General features: G+C 44.2%; 1 protein-coding gene across 1 annotated transcript in view; it reads right to left on the bottom strand.

The window, feature by feature from the left end:
- Positions 1 to 11,165: 11,165 nt before the first annotated feature.
- Itpr1 (inositol 1,4,5-trisphosphate receptor type 1) overlaps positions 11,166 to 22,785 on the bottom strand; it is a gene marked incomplete at its 5' end in the record, with an annotated part of 210,471 nt that continues 198,851 nt past the window's right edge. Inside the window, 2 exons of the mRNA XM_050124741.1 lie at positions 11,166 to 12,510; positions 19,739 to 19,900. Coding sequence (XP_049980698.1) covers positions 12,424 to 12,510; positions 19,739 to 19,900 — 249 coding nt within the window. The remainder of the gene's footprint in view (positions 12,511 to 19,738; positions 19,901 to 22,785) is intronic.

The raw sequence follows: 22,785 nt of genomic DNA, 5'->3' as shown, positions 1-22,785 counted from the left end.
GTATATGAAAGATAATATTCATAAACCTATAGATAGGCTTATGAGGGGAAAGAGGAAGCAGAGGTGAATTTAAATTTCACAATGCAGACTGTACAGGGGTGATCCCTTGGAGAGCTGCAACTGCTTTAACTCTGCAGCTATACTATAGAGACCAAAAAGCTCTCAGGATGCTGAGGAAACAGAGGCAGTTGATAGTGCCCCTACTGCATCCAGACCATGGTAGAGCAAATCTTTATTCCCAGAAGGCAGAGGGAGGTGGATCTCCAACTGCACCAGCCTGGTCTACAGAAAGAGTTCCAGGACAGCCAGGGTTACACAGAGAACCCCTGTTTCAGGGTGTGTGTGTGGGGGGGGGGGTGTGGGTGTGGGGGATGCTTGCTGCTTTTACATAGGAACTGAATTTCTTAATACCCACATTGAGTGACTCACAATGGCCTATGTCTCCAGCTCCAAGGGATCCTATACCCTCTTCTGACTCCCATGGGTACCACATATACACATGGCATGCACACACACACACACACACACACACACACACTTTAAAAACAATGAAAACACAACATAGATTCTACCTATCTAGAACCTTCTCATCTTGCATGACTGAATATTTTTATTGCCTTGACCAGAAACTGTCTACTCCCACCCTTCCTCTGCTTTTTTATGAGTTTGAGGTATTATATGCTTTATGTAAGTAGGGGCCTGAAGTATTCCTTCTACTGTGACTAGGGTATTTTGCCTAGTGGAAGGCTTCCATGGTTCATCCATTGACAGGATTCGCTTCCTTTCCATGGTTGATGGTACTTACACATGCACATAACACTGTTTATTTACATATCATCCATCAGTGGACACACAGGCAGTTTTTGCATCATGGTCATTTTGAAGAATGCTGCAATCATTGTGGGAGTGGAGGCTTCTCTCGGAAATCCTGACTTCAGTACTTTTAGATAAATATGCTGGAAGTCTGATTTTTGGATCATACGTTAGCTGTATCTTTAAGTGGTTTATACTTTTGGTTTGTGTGTATGTGCATGTATGCATGCATGCATTGATTGTGTGTTTATCATATGTGTATATGAGTGTTCATACCCATGTGCATACAGAGGAGGAGGATATTGGGTATTCTGATTTATATCATTCTCCAATAATTTCTTTGAGACAGGGTATTTCACTGCACCTGGAGCTGGCCTGGCAGCCGGCAAGTCTCACAGACCCTTGTAACATGAGGGCCTGATTATTGGGGTTTCTGTCCTGCCTGGTTCCCATAGTCATTAGGTCCCAAAGAATCACACAGAAGGTTTACATAAGTTATAAAACTGATCGGCCCATTAGCTCAGGCTTCATATTAGCTCTTATAACTTATATTAACCCATTATTCTAGTATATGTTAGCCACATGGCTTAATACCTTTTTCAGTGGGGCAGGTCACATCCTGCTTCTTCAGGACTGCAGAGGAATCGGCTTCCTCCTTCCCAGAATTCTCCTGTTCTCATTGCCCCGCCTCTACTTCCTGTCTGGTTGTCCCACCTATACTTCCTGCCTGGCTACTGGCCAATCAGTGTTTATTTTAAACATAATTGAAAGAATACAATTGTCCTGCAGCAGACCCTCCTGTCTCCACCCCCACAGCACTGGTGCTATAGGTGTGCATGCAGCTATACCCAGTTTTTTGAAGCATGGGTGTTGGAATTTGAACCTTGGTCCTCATGCTTCCACAGCAAATACCTTTTCCCACTGAGCCTCTGTTCCCAAGCTTTTGAAGCACCACTGTATTTTGGTTGTGCCTGCACTATCATACATAGTACAGAAGGACTTTATGAATATATCCTTGCCTATAATTGCTATTTCCTGTTTTCTGTCTCTGTCACTGTTCTTACAGTATTCACCCTAATAAGTGTGAGGTGTTCTCTCACCGTGGCTTTGATTGACATTTTCACTGTGATTAGCAATGCTTTCATGATGAGTTTTCCCACACACCCTCTGCCCATTTGTGTATCATTAATGGAAAATGGCCTCTGTGTGGTTTTGTTCATTTTTTATTTGTAGTTAGAATACTGGAATTCTTTACACCTTTGAGCATTAGCCCCTTGTCAGATTTTTGATGTGCAGATATTTTTCCCATTCTGTAATTTGTTGTTTCATTGTGATGTTTGTGGTATAGAAGATTTTGATTCTGACACACACTCATTTGTCTGATTTTGCTTTCATTGCATCAGCTTCCAGTGTGATGCTGAAGAATTCACTTGAGAAGGCAAAGTCATGAAACTGTTCCTGCATGTTTTTTTCCAAGATGCTGGTGTGTGTGTGTGTGTGTGTATGTGTGTATGCTCATATATGTGTGTGTGTGTGTTTGTGTGTGTGTGGTGCGTGCTGTAGATCAAACCCAGGCCCTCACTCATGTTGCCTAAGCATTCTACTAACTCAGTGCCCAACTCCCCTACCCCCCACCGGCCAAATGACTTGGCTTTTATTAGTGCGTTGGTCAGACAGATGCAAAATCTGCTTTAGGATCCAAGGCTGTCTCTTAGACTACAAACTGCAAAGCCTTGGTTTGTCATGCAGATTAGGTTAGCTAGAACTGCACAGTCCCATCTAAGACTTTAGTGGCAGGTCCTGGTACTGCCAGTGAGAGGAAGAGCAGGGCATCTCACCCTCATCTAGACAACTGAAGGGTTCTATGACGTCAGCTTCATCCTAGGCAGTGGAGCACAAAGCAGCAGCTGTTCCATCCTATTTGCAGTTGGGGACCACTATGGGACTCTCTGTGAAGTCCCTGACCTTTGGGAGGGTCTGAGGGATGTGATAGGAGGAAGGAATAAGAATTCAAAGCTGCAGGGGGAAAAGAATCAATGGCCGTACTGGATGGGACAGGCATAGATTGGGCTGGAAAGATCTGGTACAGCCCCTTTCTTGACTGTAACTGTTACTGTTTTTATCAGTTTGACCCACGTGTCTTGGAGCCAAACCCTCACAGTTATCTCTCTTAGGTTGAGTTTCAAAGGTAGGGCCTTCTGCTGGTTTTTTATCTGGCTGAATGCCGCTCTTCGTGCTGTTTGTGGGTAAACAAAGTCGTTCTTGATGCTTCTTTGATAATGTGGAATTGGCTAAATCCTGTGGTGTCAAATGCGTGCTGGGTTCACCCACATTGCTGAAAGGGTGTGGCTAGGACTCACCGGGAATACTATGTTCACCAAAGGTATAAGATTATACCACATAGCTGGGTTCTGTGGTGTCAAGCTCATTGGGTGGAATCATTTGGGGTGATAAAAGCATCTGTGTTCTGTTGGGCCAATGTTTTTTTCTTTTTAAACCAGGGTTTGGAAATAATTAGTACCCTGTGAGTGGCCAGTCCTGCTTCCTGGTTTTCTCTCTGTCATGCAGTTTCTTTATTCAATATTACTTTTGTAAAAGCTTGAGAATGATTGTATTGGAGTTTGGGAGAAACAACAGGACCAGCAAGTTGTAAACCTCAGCAGCTGCCAGAAGGGATTGGAATGAAAGACACAATGAGCTCCGTCAATTGAGACAGGGCTCAAGCAAGCAGGCAGGTTTAGCAGTGTGGCCAGCCAGCACTGCATAGAGGAAGGAAGTTTTAGAGAAAGCAAATATGTCCAGAGGGGCAGGGCATTCATGCTTAGGATTTTGGCCAGGATCCAAAAAAGAGCTAGAGAACGGGAAAGAAAAGGTGATGATTATTGAGTTAGAAATCAGAAATGGGCAGGCTTAGCACTGAGGATCTGCCATCAGCTGCCTCTCAGTTTTACTTATTTTTAAAAGCATCAATCCTTACAAATAAAACCACCCAAAGGGAAAGAAATCTAGCAACACACACACACACATACTCTAACCACGTGTGTGCATGTGTGTTCCTAGTTCTCCAATATCAATAATGAATGTAATAGGAAATGACTGGCTCTTACTCAGGTGTGCATAACTTTGTTCGTTTCGTTTCTGAGATTATTTCGGTGACCTGACTTGTTCAGCTTGTTTGGACCATAAGAAAATGTGCTGTTCCTAATTGTATTCAGATCTCTTAGAAGTTGAAAACACGCAGACGATTTTCTTCTCCTGCCTGCAATATAACTTGCCTAGACTTTGCTCAGTCAGGTGTGGTAGGCACAATAGTGGCCCCTATGCAGATATCTGCATGCTAATCCTAGAACCCTGTGAATATGGTACCACTGTGGTGAAAGGGGATTTGCAGATGGAGTTGAAGGAAGCTTCGGGATGCAGAGATTTCCTAGGTTATCTGGTGGGGGGAAGCAGAATCATAAAAGATGAAAGAGGTGGGCTGAAGAGTCAGTGATACCTTGTGCCAATGACTCAGCTGGCCATATCTGCCTTTAAATAGGAGCCAGAACCAAACCAAGGACTCTAGGTCCTCTAGGAAAGTATAGACCACCAGATTGTGAGATAATATATTGACATGATAATAAAAATAAAGTCAGGGTTCTATTGCTGTGAAGAGACACCTTGACCAGAGCAACTCTTAGAAAAGAAAGCATTTAATTTGGGGCTTGCTTTCAGTTTTAGAGGGTTAATCCATGACCATCATGGTGGGGAGCATGTTAATGGAACAGTAGAGTGTAGTGAGGAGCAGCGGGCTACATTCCCACCCGGATCACACACGGCTAGCTTTACCCAAAATAATTACACGGAAACTGTATTTTTTGAACACTGCCTGGCCCATTAGTTCCAGCCTCTTATTGGCTAACTCTCACATCTCGATTAACCCATTTTTAATAATCTGTGTAGCCCCACAAGGTGTGGCTTACCAGGAAAGATCTTAACCTGCGTCTGTGTTGGGTGGGAGAATGATGGCGACTTACTGACTGGGCTTCTTTCTCCCAGCATTCTGTTCTGTTTACTCCGCCTACCTAATTTTCTGTCCTATTAAAGGGCCAAGGCAGTTTCTTTATTAACCAATGAAATCAACACAAAACAGAAGACTCCCACATCAGTAGAGAGAGACACTGGGCTTAGGATGGGCTCTTGAAACCTCAAAACTCACTGGCAGTGACATCCTTCAAAGCCATACCTATTCCAACAAGGTCATACCTCCTAATCCTCTAAACCTTTCAAACAATCCCGCTCCCTGGTGACTAAGCCTTCAAATCTATGATCCTATGGGAGCTGTTCTTACTCAACTACCACAGCATCTTAGCCTCTATTTTACTTGGTCATCTGTTACAGCCACAGGTGGAAATTTGAATAAAATACATTTGCAAGGTCTTTATATTTTTTAAACAATTACAAAAAAATGAAACAGGAGCACCACATCTTTTCTCTCCTTTCTTTTCTTCCTCCCACTCCCTCCTCCTCCCTCACTCCAGTTCATTGCCATATATACTAGACTCTCTAGCAAACAGTTTTTTTGGTTCTTATTCTTGTCCTCAACTTTGAAGTAAAGTGTATACACTTAATGTGTGAAAAAAGATAAAAAGTAGGTCAGGCATGGTGGTCACCCTGGGAATCTCAGATTTAGGGAGATGGAGATGGGAGAATTCCAAGTGTGAATCTTACCTAGGCTACATAGCAAGACCTTTTCTCAAAGGCAAACAAAAAAAATGTGTGTGGCCCCACACTAACACCCACAGTGGTGCCCTCAGCATAGGAGCTGCCAACATCCCAGGCACTGTTAGGTGCACACATCACCATTCACTTACCCATTTACTGGTTGGTGGACAATTTTGTTATTTCTAGTATTGGATTATTTTCATACATGTACAGGTTGATCTTCCTTTCTTTTTTTTCTTTCTTTCTTTCTTTCTTTCTTTCTTTCTTTCTTTCTTTCTTTCTTTCTTCCTTTCTTTCTTTTTGAGATAGAGGCTCAGAGCCCATGCTGGGCTTGAACTTGCTATAAGTATGTAGTTGAAGATGACCTTGAACTTCTCTGATCATCCTTCTGCCTCCATCTTCACAGTCCTGGGATTATGGTTATGTGCCACCATGGTTGGTTTTATTTAGTGCTAGGGATTGAACCCAGGACTTAGAGTTTTTATTGCTGTAAGCAAAAGCAACTTGGGGAGGAAAGGGTTTGTTTCAGGTTTACAGTTCCATGTTATAGTCTTATCACAAGAAGTCAAGGCAGGAACTCAAGGCAGGAACTGAAACAGAGACCACGGATGCTTACTGTCTTGCTCCTCTTGGCCTTTTAAACTTTATTTAATTTTTTTTTTTACAGCACCTAGGACCTCTGGCCCAGGAATGGCAACACTTGCAGTGAGCTAGGCCTTCATATAGCAATCATCAATCAGGAAAATGTTCTATAGACTTACCTACAGGCATTCGGATGGAAATATTTTTTCAAATTAAGATTCCTTCTTCCAAGATGACCCTAGCTTTTGTCAAGTTGACATGAAACTAAGCCAGCACACCATACAAATAGTCTGCCCACAACACGATATCCCCAGGCTTGCATACAGGTTTTTGTATAGACATATATTTTTATTTCTCCTGGTTAAGTTGTCAGAAGTGGGATTGTTTGATAATATATTGTGTTTAAATTTTGGAATCTGCTAAACTTTTTCCAAAATGGTTCTACCATTTTGCCTACCAACAATTGCCAAATTTCAGTTTAATAGTAGGCGGGGAGGCCACTGAGCAACCAGAGAGTCTTCCACCCCACCCCCAAGTCTGTTTGCTATTACTAGGTTTCTTATGGTTAGCAGACATTCTAAACCACGTTTGCTTTACCCAGTTGGGGGAAAAATGTGACTCAATAATTTACCCATAGTTCGTAAATAAACAAGACATAATTCTTTCTACTACCCCAGATGGCCTTAATTTCCTTATGCTACCTAAGATTTGCTCTGTTTAAAAACTGACTCAATCCTACATGAGGGAGTGGGGTGTTGCCTTTAAGGGTTCCTGGGTGTGTGTGTGGGGGGTGTAGCAGGGAACATCTGGAGGTACAGGAGGGTAAGAATTCACACATTCATGGAGCCTACCCTAAGCATTGTGTCCTGTTTCTTCTTAATAAAGAACGTTGAGTGTGGGCGTTTGCTTGTTCAGAGGTACCAACTTAGCTTATGGTTTTGAGTTCTGAAGTCAGAGTAACTGGCAGTAACTGCTGGATCTTTGGTTCTGTATGCTTCTCTTTGTGGGCAAGTGGCATATTCACTCCTCCATGAAATCTTGTTCTTTGTTCTCCTCCTCTGTCACGGATGCTGAAGGAGAGCCAGGTCCTCATTATGGGTGGAGTGCAGTGAGCAAGATGGTGGGAAGGGATGGGAAAGGGAATAGGACTCAGGACTGAAGATCTAACGTGGCCAGGATCATCAAGAGAGTGTGCGCATGTTCTCGGGCTCTTTGAAATTGTCGAGGGAAGTTCTGGGTCTTCACGGTTCCATGCAATATGGCATAGAATTTATATTTAAATGTTAAGTGAAAGACAGTGAAATCGAGGATGATTCATATGCAAGACAGACTATATCATTAACGGTGGGGAGGTTCAAATGATAATCTAAGTGAAAATACTTCATAAACCAAGGAAATATATGATTTCCGATGTTAAATATCTGCGATATTTTTCAAAAAAAGGAATTCAGATTTTAAATTCAACACTGATCACAAATATGCGAGTGATTATCCGGAAGTTGGGAGCTTTATGACTAAGTTTTTTTTAATGAATTATTCAGTTCAAACCGATAGTTACAACATAGTTAAAATAAAAATGACTGGATGTGACCCAAACATGTCATGTGAAGACATAAAGATTTAAGATCCCCAGGAACAACAGCAGAGCAATTTAGCAGGAACAGAAAGTAGCTCGGTTGTGCAATAGTGAGCTGAGACTGTGGGTAGGTGTGAGAAGAAACTTTCAGACACAAGGGATGGCCAATAAGGATGGAGAGGACAGCGTGGATCCTTGGCATATAGCATCTTCGTGTTCACAGTGCCTGTGGGAGGAAATGGAAGGATCTCTCCCTTTAGAATGGGGAGTTAAAAACTTAAAAGAGTAACTTTCTCAGAGTCAAAACACATAGGTGGTTGAGCTAGCATGAAGGTTCTCACTGCCAAGAACCCTGCTCATGTACTCAAGTGGGTTCAGACAACCATTAGCCTCTAAGCCAGTGGTTCTTAACCTGTGGGGCTGGTGGTGGTTCGAATGCCCCTTTCACAGGGGTCGACTAAGACCTATGGAAAACACAGATATTTACCTACGATTCATAACAGTAACAAAATGACATTTGTGAAGTAGCAACAAAAATAATTCTATGGCTGGGGGTCACCACAACATGAGGAACTGTATGAAAGGGTCTCAGTGTTAGGAAGGTTCTTGCCCAGTGTGGCACCAAATCTTCCAGATGGCTTCCACAGAAAGCTTCGAAAGAGACTTTCTGAGATACTCTGAGTGACGAATATTCGGAAAGGAGATGGACTTGAAGACATTTGGTAAGGTGAGGGTTAAATTCCCGGATCATCCTGTTGAAGTACTGTATTGTCTAAAGTTCCAGCAACATGGCCCAGCCTATCTCTGTCTTCTGAGGCGACTACAGAAGTGCTGGCGAATTCTTTCCACCAGTGGGTCCTGCATACGGCACGCACTGATGTTGTGGGACTCTCTGTTGTTGTTCAGAATTCACCGTAGGGGTTTTCTCAAACTCTGCCTTCTTGTTCTATGGTGGTTTTCAGCTTTCTTTTTTCTTTCCAGGCTGGGGTGGATGATGCAGTTTCACTTCTGGGTGTCAGGATTCTCTTTGACACTGGCTTGTCCTGACCTTAAAGTGAGTTAGGTTGCTTACTTGCTAACTGTTTTTTTTTTTTCAAGTCATATCCCCAGTAATGTAGAGAATTTATTGAATGAGTTCGGAGAACCAGCATTAAGGGAAGTCCATCTGATGGTCTGAGCTGTGCTGTGTACAAGCCAGCACTGTGCTTTTAAATTCTCCACGTTGCTAGGCTTGCAGATGCTGAGCTGGAGGCTGGTTATGTTCCTGAACTGGCTGTGGGATGCTCCACATGGCCCATTGCTAAGGGTGGAAAAGTGTTTGTTATGATCGTAATTGTCTTAATTATAAATGCCGTCATAGCTCTCTCCCCTCAGGTAATTGAGCTCTGATAGCTGTTCTTAGCTAAGGCCACCCACAAAAACCACACGCATGGCGTTTTACTCAAAACTCAACTTTAACCACCACTTTGTGATGCAAAATCAGTGGAATTTTGGGTACTTTCTGTAAAATCGAAATCTTGCTGGGGGTTTTCCGACATCCCAGTTGGTTAGCAAGAGATCAGTGCAGTGAACAAGAACTCAGTAAAGTCGGCTAAACCCTGACTTCTGGGACAGCATGGGACAGCACTGGATGTGAGCGCCGTCATCTGCAGGGAGCTGCTTTGACTGGGTTGAGATTGGCTCTGCTTTGGAAAGCCGTGGCTAAGTAAGAGGTCTTCCACTAGCTTTCCTGTGCAAGGCAGATATGTCAGAGCTTAACCGGTGCTTATCTCTGCCACAGGGTTTTCGGTCTCCACACAGCATCCACAGTTAGTCCTTCCTAGCTTCTAGACGCTCGTATGGACGAGATTCGAAAAGAAAGAAAGATCAATGGGTAGTGCCTCCCATGCAAGAGTAAGGGTAGGGAGGGCATGGCCGCTAAACTAGGCTAGCCCTGTTCTGGAAGGCAGGAAGCCCCTGACTGCGGAAGAACTAGCTCTGTGTTGCAGAAGTCAGGAGATGTCCGCTGGTTTGGAGCCGAGTGCTCAGGAAGTTACTGTCCCTGCCAAGGCTCCAGGTTTCATCTTTTAAGTTTCTTTCCTGCTCTGTGGTTTGACAGACCGAACATGTTGTCTTTTAAGTGTGCCCCTGTTCTCAAAAACAAACAGAAAAACCAAATAGTCCTACCAGCCAACAAACAAACAAACAAACAAACAAACCCAAACCAAAGCAAACCTTGACTTGGCCAAATGTTTAAGCACCTGAAGCCCCAAGGCCTTCTTACTGCCCTGGTTAAAACTCGGCCCACCAGTGTTCCTTCCTCATCAGCGACCCGTGGAGGTAAATTTGAAGGTGACCTGGATCTTGGTCTCCGAAATAGAGGTGTCAAAAAAGGTGGTGCGTGGAGAAGGTAGCAGAACCAGTAACCTAGCAAAGGCCCAGGGAGCTTCCCCTGCAGATTCTGTTGTAGCTACAGGGGCTTTGGTGTTGACACCTCCATTCCCAGGGTAGGAATGTAAGTGGCATTCTAGTTTCCATTATTTTCTGCTGAAGCTGGCAGCCTGAATGAAGATTTATATCTTTGGTGACAGGATTCAAATGAGACACGACAAACCTGTAAAAGCCGCCACCTGAACATGTCAATGCAGAACTTTCCAGTGAACTGGATGGGACGGGGGGGGGGGGGGGGGGGGGGAAGACACCCCACACGCTGCCGGCCTCGCTGTGTTGGGCAGCTTGAGAGATCAAAGGCAAAGCCCAAGGGAACGAGCAAGTCCTTGCTGGCTGCGCAGTATTGTGATATTGAGTACAAGAGCCATTTTGGTTTCAGACAAGAAGCACGCGTCCCTTGAAGGCTTACCTTATAATGGAAGAATTTTAAACTGGCTGGAAAATTGATTTATTTTGGGTTGCCCGGTTTCTATAGTGGAAGCATCAGTTATGAAACTGCCCATTAGGTTGGAATTTAATTCTGACCCAGTTCCCTGAGCTGGGTGGGAATTAGTTCTATTTACCAAAACACAGAGGAAGCCGGCATCAGAAAAGCGCAGTCACAGCCAGCTTTGCTTCACAAGGGAACTAGTTTTTCTGTATTTGGATGGAAGAGTGAGATCAAAATAAGTATCACAAATGATCTATGCCAAGACCCTGACCACGGGGGAGTGACCCAAACAAACTTCAGTGGTTCCTGATACTTCCACCTGGTCGATGCCAAGTTAAAGATCCCCACACCAAACAGAGCACCCTGGATCTCGTTACAGCATGCCGGGTGCCTGTGACAACCTGGTGGCACTCAGTCACCTAGAAGAATAAGTGCCGTATGAAGTCCCCTCCGATATTTGTTCTACTGGTTTCCCATAGAATATAAACTATTGTTTGTTTTCTCAAATCAGGTCAGCTTTTCCGGAATTAATCTGGTAACCAAACCAGTCGTAGTTTTAACTCTGTCCAACTCTGGAATCCCTCCGAAGTCGCAAGGAAATGCCAAATGAAAGTCACCAGCCAGTTGCCGTATAGTATTCTGCATTGTTTATTAAATATAATTATGTATGCATTTACAAACTTGACTTGCTTCAGAACTCCGCAGTTTTTCAACTTTTGTGCAGTGATGGTCTAGTAAAACGAGACCCAGGTACAAAACGCGGTAACAGTGGCAAACTGTCCCTGTTATACTTTGCACCTCTCTAGAAAAGAGATTATGTTACAAAGAAATAAAACCAAAACATGGCTCTTTCAGAACAGCATCGTCAGCGTTCAGCTCTGCCCGCTAAGGGGCAGCTATGCATCCTAAGGGACAGCTCCTACTTTGTCTTCCAAGGACATATATATGTATATTCATAATAACCTCTTACTAATGTATTGTGTCGGTTCAGATGAAAATCCAGAAGCCACCAGCTAACTCATTTGACTACACTGTGACATTCCATTCCCCACGGAGATGACACTTAATGGCCAGCAATGTGCTGTTATCCCAAACGTCATGTAAAAAGTTCCCTTTAAAAAAAATCCATCGATTTCCTTGCAAGCTAAAGTGTTAGCCTCTAACAAGGGCTTCTCTTAAAGAAATACCTTAAATGATTAATTTTGAAGCTTAAAAGTATCTTTGAAACTAAAGTTGTTTTTCTTATAATGAATGCTGTTTGAACAGTTCACAGACCTGGAGTTATCACGAGGAGACAGGCGCACCAATGCCAGTAGCAGTGAGAAACAGCATAACCATAGGATAATTACAAGGTACAAAATTGCCCAGGGGCAAGAAACTCGCTATTAATATAATTTGGGCAGCAGCATCATTTGATATTTAACCATTTATTACATAAGTATTAACATATCAGCTTCAAAGTCGCGCTCTCCTGTAGGACACTCAGGAGTTACAAAGTTATGGTGATTGCATAATTTGTATTGCACAGCTTTATAAAAAACATAAATACTGGCTAGTCTAGTTTTAAATACAAAATACATGTCATATACTTTTAAATCTATAATCTGGTTCAAGTGCAAATCAGGTCCTTTCTGTAGTCCTTTCAAAAAAGGCATTTTTTTTTAATATTTTTTGGCACTAGTGACAGGTCACCATGCCAACAGAGCTAATTACAATACATAAGTCCAAACCTCTGAGAGTTGCAATCATATACATACAATACAAAACGGAGTATTTACAAATGTACTAAGCACACATGGAACCTTAGTGGGCGCAGGAGAACTAATGAGCCATACCCACGCCGATAATAATTTAAAAAGGGTGAGCGTAGTCCCTCTGTCTCGTTTGCTTAGGCGGGCTGCTGTGGGTTGACATTCATGTGAGGAGGATGTCCTAGAAGGCCGATTCTTTGTTTCTGCTTCCTCTGTTCTGTCATCTGGAAAGTTAAAAAGTTTCATCATTACACTCAGACACTTCCTGTACGTCAGGTCACACACTGAACCATAGATTTACCTCTGTGGTTACGGGTTATACTGAAACCCACTTTCTACAAATAGTGTACACACATACACACACACACACACACACACACACACACACAGAGAGAGAGAGAGAGAGAGAGAGAGAGAGAGAGAGAGAGAGAGAGAGAGAGCAAGAGCTTCAAAAAGGGCATCTTTCCGCAGAGTGGGGAATTCTGTGGCCCATCATGCAGGGTGACATTTGTCACAAGTACTGCTTGCTACTTGTTTCACAGAGAAACAAAGGGAGAAGAAGCACTGGCTTTGAGAATATTTCTGAAAACCATTTCCAAGTGATGGAGAGACTCCTTGGAAAATGGTAGCTTGCTTTGATTCTGACACATCACCATACAGAAAAGCTGTGTTTTTAGAATCCCTGGGCCTGACACTTTGTACCTACATTCTTTCAGGGGGTCTTGGGTTCCTCGCCTCAGGAAAGGTGAGAGGTCCTGACATCCCCAGGATGCAGGCTAACTAAAGCTAACTAAACAGTGCTCTGCCCCCCCCCCCCCCCCCCCCCCCCCCCCCCCCCCCGTGCTCTGAACAAACACTCCATTTCAGATCTCATCAGGAGAGACCATTTCTGTGTGGGCTCCCATGAAAAATTTACTCCCAGCCCAAAGGCGAGGTTGGTTTTCTTCTGGTTGTGAGGCTGAGCTCTCCCTTTGGGCCTCTAGCTCTCTCCTGGGTGTTTTAGGACTCAGTTCTCCGCTTGAGAGATTTTTCTTAGCATTGTAGGGACCACTTCTGAACCTGAGGCTCACAAGTTAACTAAGATACAAGGCTCTTAGATTAAGATATGTGCGAATAGCGTAAGGCTTAGGGTAGAACAGCAAAAGATTATAAACTCTGGAATCAGATAGCCATTTACCTCGATCTAAAATGTTCTTTGTCTCCTGCCAGTTTGCTCATTAGTCTGTGTAATGAAGGTAATTCCCGTCTGGTGGGTAGAAGGCTAAGGCAGATAGATGCAGGTGTCATAGTACTGTGTCACATACAGGATGCTTAGGTTTCAGTTTTCACCTCCACTCATTTCCGGTACATTCCTAGTACACGTACTTTGGTTCATGTTTAAAGTGATGATATTTTGCTTTCTCAAAGCAGGGCACTTAACAGTTTAAGCCAAGACACTATTTTTGGACTCCTATGGAAATACCTTACTATAATCTAGACGAAAAGATGAACAAAGACTGAACACTTCCAAGTGGAAGTGTTAAGTGAAAGTTTCTGGAAGGAACTGAATGAAGATATTCTAGGCAGCCTCCCAAGTTTACATTCTTAAGTTCATCCGAAGAAGGCAATGTTGCACACGGCACATGGGAAATACCCATTGTTTCCTTAGCGTGCTAGCTACCTGCTCATCTTATTTGTTCACAGTTCAGAGAGGGCAGCTCGGGTTTGTTCACCTCAACTGCTCTCTAGATAGGCAATCTTGTGAGGGAATCCATTTGTAATCTTGATAATTTCAAGTATTTAAATGGATTTAGAAATCTTGGCAGGTTTACTCTCTATGCAAGGGCACTTCCTAAAGCATCCTTGTGAAGCTGCTGACACCTTATAGTTCAGAGCTGGCCCACACAACCTTCTCCTCAACGCTTTCAGTAGCTGTTGGTACCAGAGAGAATGTTTACACAGACAGACCTCGTCTCTGCTCAGTAAGCCAGTTACTCAGTCTTTGTCTTAAACTCACAATTTATAAAGTGTTTGGCTTCACTTAGAGCCATAGACGGCTCCCTTCTTCTTGGTCTGTATTTCTTTTGGCTTATTTTAAGATGGCTGGCGCATCGTATTCCTGCTCTCATAAACCAGAAAGGTCCATGGTGTTGGAGGCTAGTGGTCAGTTCTTAAACCCTGATCATCTCAAGTCCTAATACATATGGATCTGGTTTTGATTGTTTCCATAAAATGGTTTTTCAATGGTTCAGCACCAAATCCACACAGCAAAAACATAAAAAGGGACCACAAACAATGTGATACAGGTCTGCTGTGGGGACCTAGGAATATGCATTTCTAGTGAGTCCCTAGATGCTGAAGATGTTTCTGAAGAGCTGAGCATATACATTTTGAGCATGTTTTCATATACTCCAGGACTTTCTTTTTCTTACATGAAGACAGGTCTTAGAGACGGGTATCTGTGGCTAAGAATAGAAAGCATACCATTTGACTGTGTGATCTGCATTAACCTTGGCCTTTTAGACAGGAGAAAGCCATTTAACAAAGTGCTATTAGAAGAACTGGGTATCACTTAGTAACAGCTAGAAGGTAGTTAAAGAAAAAAACAAAACAAAACCAAGAACTAAACAAACCCCCCAAAGCCATAAAACAGCTAAAGGCTAAGTCTGCTTAGAAAGGAGCCAAGACCAACAGTGTTGGCCACTTAGCTTTCCTACCATTCCTGCCTGTTTTCAAATAGCTTCCGTCTTTCTAGCTCCACTCAAACCTTTTCCACATACCTAGAGACATACACGTCTATCTTACCATAAGGTACCACTCACTATGTGTAACCACGATTGTGTCAGGAAATAGAAATAATGACCAAAACCTATCCTAATCTCACATAATGTATGCACTGGACATCCGAAGCAAAACCGACTCCTGGTAAAAGTCTCCATCGGGTTCACACCTGAAGTACCCGAATCATGGAAAATGTCCGAGCTGTACAACATGAAAAATTCTCAGAGTCTCCATTTAGCTGAGGACAGACAGCTGAAGCAATGCAGTGCCTCACAACTATACAAATACAGGAATTACCTGGAACATCTCTGTGTTGCCTTTGGGCTCTCGTCAATCGCTTTACAACCCAGACAGAAGCAACGTCAAAGAGACCTTGCACAACACAAGAACACGAGGTGCAGAATGGATGATCAGGTAGTGATTGACAGTTGGCATAGCGATAGAGGCTCGCTGACAGTACAAAGATACCTTAGTCTGGCTCAGAACAGATCTTCACACTCTCTGAAAAGCCTCCAGTTACACATGGAGAAGGAAGCATCCTGGTTACCGAGAGTCCAAGTAGCCAGTGAGGTCTAGTAAACAGAATTCCTTCTTATGGTTCTCTAGAGCCAGTCAGGCTCAAATGATGAGCCCCAAATGCTCAGATGTTCAAACAAAACAAGAACTAAAACAAGAACAGCAAAACCCCAAAAACAAAACCTCCAAACACAGTGTCTGCTGAATGCAATTACACTGCTTCTATATTACTGCCCAGCCCCTTAGAGGTGTCCCACTAATATTCCAAGTCCTATCTAACTGGCAAACTCTTTCTCAAACTCTGAATGAAGAAGGAATAACCCCGAAGAGGCTCTGACGCACTGACGACAATCCTTCCCCTAAATTCACTACCCTTTTTCCATTCCCACAGAAATCAGCTTAGACCTCTGCAACATACCATGTTTAAGGGTCATTTACCTGTCTGTTCTCTTGAAGGGGCTACAGCAAGTTCTAGAAGGCAGACACCAGGTCCTTTCTGCCTCCGTGTCCTGGATATCCAGTGCTGTGTGTGGCAAGTGTGGTTTCTGAGTGTTGGTTGAAATGAGGAGTTGGGTTAACCTGAATGTTTTGCCATTCCTTGAGCATGCCATGCACTGTCATGCGTTTGCGCATGCCTCTTCCTTTCCTGGAAGCCCCTACTGTAGTTCTCTGCCAGCCCAGAAACCACCTGCTTGGATGATTACAGAAGCTACACCCTTTCTCACTCTAAGCCACTGCTGGGCTGGCCTCCTCCGTGTTCCATGGAACTACATTCACGCCTTCTCTTTCTTTCTTGCTAAACATAGGTTTCTAGAAGGCAGATGTCTTGGCTCTCTTTCATTAAAAAGGCAACATGCTAATATAATTTAGATGTTCAAGCACGTCTTACATTCCTAGCATGACAGATAAGGGTCAGTGTTCTCTAGGAAGCTGGTCACATTTTCAGGAAAATGAACCTTTTGCTGAATATTTGCTCTTTTGCATTATGAAGGAAACATGCAAAAAAAATTTATGAAGTTCTTACATTAGTCTTCCTCCTTGGAATAAGGATGTAAGAGAATCACATTTAGTATTCAGAATCTCTTGGGAGGGGAAACTTGGAGAGGAGATACATCATTAACACTTAGAATAGCAATGCAGTCAGATAGAACACCTGACACCGCTAACCATGTTTTCACCAATATCCTCTCAAGGACTTCTTCCCAGTTGGTAGCTTAGAAAAATAACCACCAAAGACCTCGAGCCCAGTAAAGACGAAAACTAAAGTTCCTCACACTTAAATGACTACAGTTCCACTGCTGGTTTCTACAAAATAGCTAAGGGATGAAGCAATTTTGTAGGTTCTCCAGTGAATGGCAGTCTTTCATGGCTGTAGTAAAAATGTCTATGACAGAGTTTCTTGTTCTTGAATCATTTGTGGGGCTTTTAGGTTTTAAGCCATTTTGTTGCCTTTTGTGGGCAGGAATTCTTGCAGTGACCAGAAACCAAATCTGTAATATGCCACTCTGAGTTCTTATACACAACAGCTTAAAACATGTTTAACATTCTCCTAACATCAAACTTAATCACATTCAGACTCTTCAGGTTGGGTCTGAGGTGATTCATTACAGGGTTGTTCGAAGTTAGATTAAGGAAACAATTTCTACCTCCTTTTGATTGCAACAATCCAATCCCTCCCTGACCCCGAAGCAACTATGGTCTATGTTTTTTTCCCCTCCCTGCATTTCTGAGCATCTCGAAACTTGAACAGTTTAATCCTGGTAAAAGAACTTGTAAATGTGCCCTTGCATTTCCATGCTTCTTTGTAGCTTGTAACACTTTCCAAGAAAAAGAAAAGGTTCAATTTCAGAATCACTCACAGGGGAAGGGCTTTCTAAAGAGTGCTTCCAACTGCCAACTTGAAAACTGAAAACTAATGTAAGAGGGGCAGGGAACTGAACCACTGAATACGGCCGGGGTCTAAAGTCAGTTCACAAGTCTTAGTCCGTGTTCAGTCAAATGTTAGCTCAATAGGACTAGCTCTAGCCTGACCTGAGTTTACAAAAACTGAGTTTCTACTCTGCTCAGCTGTGCACATGACAGTGAAGGCATCCTTACTACCATGAAATATTAAGGTTCTTTCTTAAAAAAAAAAAAAAAAAGGAAAGGAAAGCAAGGGAAAGGCAATTTAAAAAGTTAATCACAAAAGGCAAAACTGGATACAAAACAGAGCAAACAAACTCAAAACAAACTACTCAGCACCTAAGAGCAGGGCCAGCACTGGACGATTAGGGCTTCCCACCCTCACGTTGTGATCCACAGTGGGATACATTCCCTAAGAGCCTTCTGTGCTCCTCATCAAGACAACCAGGGACTGGTAAGATGACCTAGGCTTTCTTCAGTGTCCCCTCCACCTGCCATTCTCGCTGTATTTCCTCAGCCCAGCTCACACCATGGTCATGGCTCACTGGTTGGTGAAGTGGGGCTTGAAGCAGCCTTTCAGTGAGTCACCCTCTGTGACAACTGGACAATGACAAGCTCAGCACTGCATGGGCAGGGATTTTCAGTGGAGCCTGAAGGAAAGGGCTGACTTGATTTTTTTTTCCCACTACAGAACGCTCAAAAAAACGTAATAGTTTTGTTTCAGACATATTTTAAGAAGCTCCCCAGCAAACTGGAGACACCCAAAGGTTCACATTAGGAGAGCATGCCCCCCAGAACTTCCAAGGACGACAGTGAGAAACAGTCACGCGGAAATGAGATGCAGGGTAGGTGCACTGTGGAGCTAGGTGGTCTCAGCAGTAGCAGTTCTGATAGCCTGGGTGTGAAGGACAGGAACGCTCTGAAGAATGGCACGGGGGTCACGTTAGTCCCTGTATTTAAGTGTCTTGGATCAGCATCTAAGATTTGCTTTTTTTTGCACCTAGTTTAGAACATCTGCTTTGACTGAGCCTCTTGATGCCAGAGCTATCCCAAGTGGGAGAAGAAAAAGCTTGCTAGGGCCAGGAAGTGCACCAGGCTCTCAGGGGCTGGAGGGACAGAGGCAGACACAGCCATTGGTGTACTCATGAGTCAGCTAGGTCCTGTAAAACACCTGTTAGATGGCTCACAGCAGGGTGGGCAGTTAAAGAGCAAAGTGTTCCAATTAAAAGTTCATTAGTTTACGGATGTAGGTTATTATTCATTTTGGGTGGTTGCCAAGCTCAGGGATGCAGACAGCTCCCAGCGAGGCCCCCCTTTCTCACTGGTCTTATATCATCTGTATTTTAGAGCATTTGAAAGAAAGGAACTTGAGGCCAATGCTGTCTTAGGGCACAGATGGGCAAAATTCAGGTAGAAAAGAAATATAATGGAAAGCAGAATTACAAAAACAAAACAAAACAAAAAACAAAACAAAACAAAACTCTCCAAACTGTCTCCAGGAAGTATTTATTGCAGGCCAGCTCTTCTCTGGTTATGAAGTACATACAATAATAAGTCACCTGTGGATACACCTTTCCACTTACCCACAGGGCAGGGCTGGCCTGGTACCTGCTGCTGTGCACAACACAGCCTCTTGTCCACAGTTCCGGTTAAGATGCCTTCAGAAACTTAAGACACCGAGCTCTCCCTGTTGGTGTGCGGCTACCCCAGCGCGACTGTTCACTATCCCTGGCTCAAGTTCTTGACCCTGAGAGGCACCTATGACTGCATCCCCTAGGACTGCTGTGTTGCTAAGGCATCAGAGGTGTGGGTGTGGAAGACGATATGTTAGGTTTGGTGTATATCTGTATCTGCCATCTCTGGTCAGCTTCTGTGTCCCAAGGGGCAGGGTGGGAGCTCTGTGTCTGAGAGGACTGGACAGGCTTCCTAAGACTGGCAGCTTCTCTCGGGATGTGGAGTTTTAAAACCCCCGGGAGAACACTTGAGAAGTCTCAGGGCTAAGACGCTGAGTCAAGTCCCAAAGGGCACAGCTGTATGTACTGTGCTGTCGTTGTTGGTCAGGGCTTCGCTCAAGTAGTTTACATATTCAAATGGCACCCTGAGCAGCACAGACCAGAGGGCAAGGGCAGCAAAGGCAGGGACTGGGCGGGTGTGAGGGGAAACGCTCCAAGTTTCACACGAACACTGCCGGCCTCTCCCTCAGGTCTGAGGTGTACGGCAGTGAGCGGAAAGTGTGCAGGTGTGGGGACTGGGTTTGGGGTCTCCCGCCTTTACCTGGTCCTTTAGTTCCGACAGCTGGCCGGAAAGATTGGTGACCAGCTTCATGGTGGACTCCAGTTTCTCCTGCAGGTTCCTCAGCTCGTTCTGTTCTCCTTCAGAATCGCTGCTGACCAGGGACATGGCTCTCATCCTGGGGAACCAATCAAGGTTTCTTTCCTGCAATCCGCATAGGAAAAGAGCGAGAGTTACTTCTTTTTTTTTTTATTTTAAATATTTATTTACTTATTATGTATACAATATTCTGTCTGCATGTATGCCTGCAGGCCAGAAGAGGGTACCAGACCTCATTACAGATGGTTGTGAGCCACCATGTGGTTGCTGGGAATTGAACTCAGGACCTTTGGAAGAGCAGGCTGTGCTCCCAACCATTGAGCCATCTCTCCAGCCCGAGAGTTACTTCTAAGGGTAGAAACGAGAAGAGCCATCTTTTCAGGTCATACTTCCCATGGACCTCTCTCTCATGAAGCTGTCTCTGCTTGGGGTACAACAATAACGATTTGAGTACAGAGGCCAGAGGTTGAAGTCACGAGAGGGTGAGGTCACGAGTCTTCCCCGTGTGCTCCCCTATTTCCCCAGGTCTCATGTAGTACTTACTTGCCTGAAGGTCACTATGTAGACCAGGCTGTCCTTGAACTCACAAATGCTCAGATTATTATTTTGAGGAATGGTGTCTCATTGCATGTGAGCTCACCAGCTTGGTTAGACGCCCTGCCCAGCAAGCCCTAGGGATCTCCACTTCTCTGGAATTACAGGTAAGTGCCCCATCACCCGACTTTTATGTGGGTTCTGTCAAGTCCTCATGCTTGTGCAGCAAGTACTTTACTGACCAATGTGACTGCCTAGCCTAGAAAAGCTGTAATGAACACAACGGAACTCTTAGTTCCTACGAGAAGAAGCTGCTGTAGAATTAAATATAAGTGGGAAGTAGGCTTCCGATTTAAGGTCCCAACTGTAACAATAGACACCACCACCATGGCTCCCGCCTTTGCCACTACAGTGCTTGTTCTGCAAATTATATGGCTGGCAAGCTTTGCTTCAGTTTAGGACAAAACATGTACAGCAAACATCAGTAATCTAAGTTACATGCATTCAAGGGCACTGAAAAATCCACATTGCTGCAGAGTCTATACCAGAAGGTTTCATTCTGCCCAACTGAAATCCCACCTCACTTATATAACCCTTGAAGCCACCATCTAGTTTCTGTACGTCTCTGAGCCTTTGACTGCTCTAGGGACCTCACACCATGCTGTAGCCAAAGAGAATTTACACTAGAAAGACAAAACCATCTACAGTCGCTCTAAAAGCGAGACACATGTTAACCTGTTAAACACCTGTTCTGGCATTTTAATGGACAGATGTAGGAATTTGCCTGTTAATGGGCTGAGATGAGGAATGGGTTCCTCAGTCCATTTCCAGTTTGTGAGCTTATAGAAGACACCCCCGTGTCCTTTCCAGCTCGCAGTGGGTGACAGACGCTGCCCACTGTACAAGGCAGGGCCATGTGGCCACACGCCCCATCCAAAGCCATCCTTTTGCTGTTTCAGCTTGTACATGTACAGAACGGCCTTTCTCACACCTCAGGTTAGCAGAGTGGGACTTTTCCTCTTCTCACCTCACTTCCTTCTGCCCATGATGCCTTTCTCCTCAACAGCGTGCCTCATACTCAGGTTCTGAACCGAGGGGCAGGAATGAACAGCAAGAGCCAGGGGAACTGACTCATTTCGGATCTAGCCACTGTCATTCTCACCTGGACCACTTTGATCTTATCAGTACACATTGCACACACCTTTCAAAACACCCCTGAAAGTAAGAACAGTGTCCTGGTGTTGCTTTGAGCTACTACAGGTTCTCAGCATTTTTGGGGGAGTCAGTCTTTTCTGACATTATTTTTGTCTCTGTGAAGCCTACGGTCTCGGCTATAACTACTCCTTGCCCACTTCCCCAAATAGCTACAGGCATTATGCAAAAGAAAAGATGAAGGTGTACGCCAATAAAACATTATTTACAAGGGCTGGTGGCTCACTGGGTTTGGACTTCGGACTTGCACTGGCCAATCTCTTTTGTGCATAATAGAGGGCATTAGTGTGCTTCAAAGAAAAATCAATGCTCTGTGAGACCCCAGTCTAGCTGTGATCATTAGACTGTCTTCATCTAAGGTGACCTTGCAGGAAAAGCCCTGCAAGGCCCAGGTGCAAAATAGACAAGGGCCAAGCTGCATGCTAGCTTCTTTTATTTTAGGGGTGGGGGAGGCTCAAAGTCACAGTGTAGCTAAGGTGACCCTGAATTCATGATCCTTCTGCCTCAGCCTCCTGACTGTTGGTATAGCAGGCATGTACCACCATGTCCACTTAGGTGGCTCGGGGCAAGTATTCTCCCGGTTGTGCTACATCCCCAGCTCAGTCACAGCTTGAGGCTCCAGGAAATTCAGGAACTCAGTCACAGGAGCTCAATCCTCTCTAAGGTGAGGGCTGGGGCTGCCTCCATGGAGTGACTAGACCACAGGAGGCAGTCAATGTTTGTGGGGGGGATGGAGTGATCCTTCATGGACTCTACTCACAGGAGCTTAAATAGTAAATATGAAGTGCTTACAATTTTTCTTTTCTGCTGAAAGAGAAAAATAGCAGCGTCTATCCTGCTGGACCGCATGATAAACATTCATGTTGCTCTACCCTCATTTTAATCAAGTTCTCAACTGAGTGACAGGTAAAAGACCAAGCCCAGAACTAGCTTAAAAACCAAGTATTTCTCTGCCAGTAATCAGTTCTCTACAGAAGAGCTTGGCGCTCTGCCGCTGATGAGGGTCTATACAATCTGTGGCCATCATTCAGACATAAAGCTCCACGACCCTACCAGGGGAGCAGCTCACATTTAAGGGTTGCAGTGCTGAGGGAGAAACGAACCTCATGTTTCAGAACTCTGCAGAATGGGGCTGGTGGGCAATGAACTTTCTCTCATCAGTGTAAGCTAGCCTCTGTGAGGGGACAGAGGGATGTTGAGCATGGACTGACAAAGTCATGAACCCCAAACTACAGAGGGATCCG

Source organism: Alexandromys fortis, unplaced genomic scaffold, assembly GCF_014885135.2.
Source record: "Alexandromys fortis isolate MF-2015 unplaced genomic scaffold, M_Fortis_MF-2015_v1.1 scaffold_234, whole genome shotgun sequence".
Taxonomy (NCBI): domain Eukaryota; kingdom Metazoa; phylum Chordata; class Mammalia; order Rodentia; family Cricetidae; genus Alexandromys; species Alexandromys fortis.
This window is presented reverse-complemented; position numbering and strand designations above follow the sequence as displayed.